The 2,429-nt window shown below is 35.8% G+C and overlaps 1 protein-coding gene across 1 annotated transcript; it reads left to right on the plus strand.

Moving 5' to 3' along the window:
- The first annotated feature begins 303 nt into the window (after nt 1–303).
- LOC107855354 (stearoyl-[acyl-carrier-protein] 9-desaturase 6, chloroplastic-like) lies at nt 304–1,881 on the plus strand. Its single transcript, XM_016700360.2, has 2 exons — nt 304–930; nt 1,290–1,881. The coding sequence occupies exons 1-2, from the start codon at nt 466–468 to the stop codon at nt 1,797–1,799; spliced, it is 975 nt and encodes a 324-aa protein (XP_016555846.1). The 5' UTR covers nt 304–465; the 3' UTR covers nt 1,800–1,881.
- Nucleotides 1,882–2,429: the final 548 nt, after the last annotated feature.

A 2,429-nucleotide genomic window follows, 5' to 3' on the forward strand; every position in this document is an offset into this window, starting at 1 on the left:
TTAAAAATAATAAAAGTTAGAATATTTGTAATTTTAAAAAACTTGAGGAATTTTTAATAATATTAGTACCTTAAGTTTGCTTTTATAAAAATTTTGCTAAAATAAATCTAAATAAGTTGGGCGAATTATAATTTTATATACTGATTTTGCCACTTCAATATAGAATATAGATGCATTAGGCTATTTGCGTATTTATGGATTAGGCTAGCCACTAAACTTTCAGTTGAAAAATCAACGAATTATCCTATAAGTATGATTCGCTTGTAAACAATAGTGGTCGCGCATTTAATAACAACACCCATTGACTTTCATTAACCATGCAATCCACGGCATTCTCCTAATTCTCCATTCCATTGATTGTATGGGGGTCACCTCGCCCTACAACCACCACACCCCGTCGCAAAGCCACCTCATTGCAAAGATTTTCTACAGTCTTCGCGGTGCTTCACGTATAGCGTCTCCATCATGCCACCAATTGTAACTCAATTAATGGCACCAGAAAAATTGGAAGTATTCATTTCTTCAGAATTTTGGGTTTCCGAAAGTGTCCTGCATTTCAGCAAGCCCGTTGAGAAATGTTGGCAGCCTAGTGAATTTCTTCCTGAGGCATCTCAAGGGCCCGATGGATTCATGAAAGAGGTTCGGGCCCTAAGGGAACGAACTATAGGGCTTCCTGACGAGTACTTTGTGATATTTGTCGGTAATATGTTAACTGAGGATTCTTTGCCTACTTATCAAACCGTGATTAATACGTGGGTTGGAGTGCGCGATGCGACTGAGTCTAGTTCATGTCCATGGGCAATTTGGACTCGGGCATGGGCAGCTGAAGAGAACCGACATGGGCATCTGCTACGAACTTACATTTATCTTTCAGGAAGAGTTAATATGATGATTGAGAAGACAATGCAATATCTGATTGGAGCCGGAATGGTAATTGTTGTTCTCATCAGCATATAATTATTTAGTTTAATTAGTGTATGATACTATCAGATGAAGACGACCTACAACATGAGAGGTAACTTAAACAATGCAGTAATATAACCGGATTATAACCACAAAATTATGTTGATAGTGTTAAACAATTACAATGTCAGTATATATAAATTAAATTATCTAGTTACTTTCAGTAATATATATACAAGCAATTCTGAAGTAGTCTCTGAATTTGGAAATAGTAAGGATTTATAAGAAAAATCATTATATGTAGTTGCATGCAACTATTTTTTCTAAAAAAATTATATAATAATAAAGATAAGTTGCTCATCACGTGTGACCTTGCATCTTATTAGGACAACGGAACAGAGAGCAAACCATATATGGGCTTGATGTATTCATCATTTCAAGAGCGAGCGACATTTTTGTCGCATGGCAATATGGCTAGGCTAGCTAAAGAGGCCGGAGATCCTGTGCTAGTTCGTTTATGCGGAACTATTGCGGCAAACGAGAAGCGACATGAGAATGCCTACACAAAAATTATTGAGAAATTGGTAGAAGTGGATCCAAATGCAACTGTGCTAGCCGTTGAGAATATGATGAAGAAAAGAACTGTAATGCCACATCACCTAATATCTGATGGGCAAGATTCAAATTTATATGAGCACTTCTCTGCAGTTTCCCATAGGATGGGGGTTTACATAACTCGCGATTATGCTGAAATAATAGACTTTTTTATAACACGCTGGAAATTAGAAAAGCTCGACGAAGCCGAGGAGAGGAGTGCACAAGATTTTGTGTGCAAATTCCCTTTTGAGGTTTGGAAGCTGGAAATCGAGTCAAGAAATCAGATTTGCATCAAGTGAAACAAAGAAGTTAATGTTTAGATAAATTGATATGTAAGAAAGATGTAAAAGAAGAGCTTTATCCTTTTATTAAGTCTTTTAGAGACGCTACTAAAATAAACTTATTTTGAGACATACTTCTAAATAAAAGTGTAAATGAAAAAGTATTTTCATAGACTAACAGTTTGTGTTTGATTAAATTATTTGAAAAGTGTTTTTATTTTAAGTTGTGTTTGACCAATAATTTCAGAAAGTAATTTTAAGTGTTAAACTATAAAAACGTAGTTACTATTACCACCAAAAGATGTGATGCAGCGGATGTCCCTTAACCAGAGATCTCGAGTTCGAACCCTGCGTATGAAAAAATCCTTGGTAAGGAGCGCTTTCCCCCGAATAGGGCACTACCTGACGCGAATCCGAATTAGTCGGACTCCGATACGGATGCGGACACCGAATGGTAAATAAAAAAAAGGAAGTTACTATTAATTAATTTGGAAAATATAATTTTTTTTTAAGGTTCATAATTTCATTTTCCACCCTGATGTATGTACATTATCTTGATATCTTAACCGGCCTAAATACAATAAGAGATACCATTATGGTATGCTTACATTCTGCTTGTGCACTGTCCAGAATATTCCATATAGGGAA

The sequence above is a fragment of the Capsicum annuum genome, unplaced genomic scaffold, assembly GCF_002878395.1.
Source record: "Capsicum annuum cultivar UCD-10X-F1 unplaced genomic scaffold, UCD10Xv1.1 ctg4748, whole genome shotgun sequence".
NCBI classification, from domain to species: domain Eukaryota; kingdom Viridiplantae; phylum Streptophyta; class Magnoliopsida; order Solanales; family Solanaceae; genus Capsicum; species Capsicum annuum.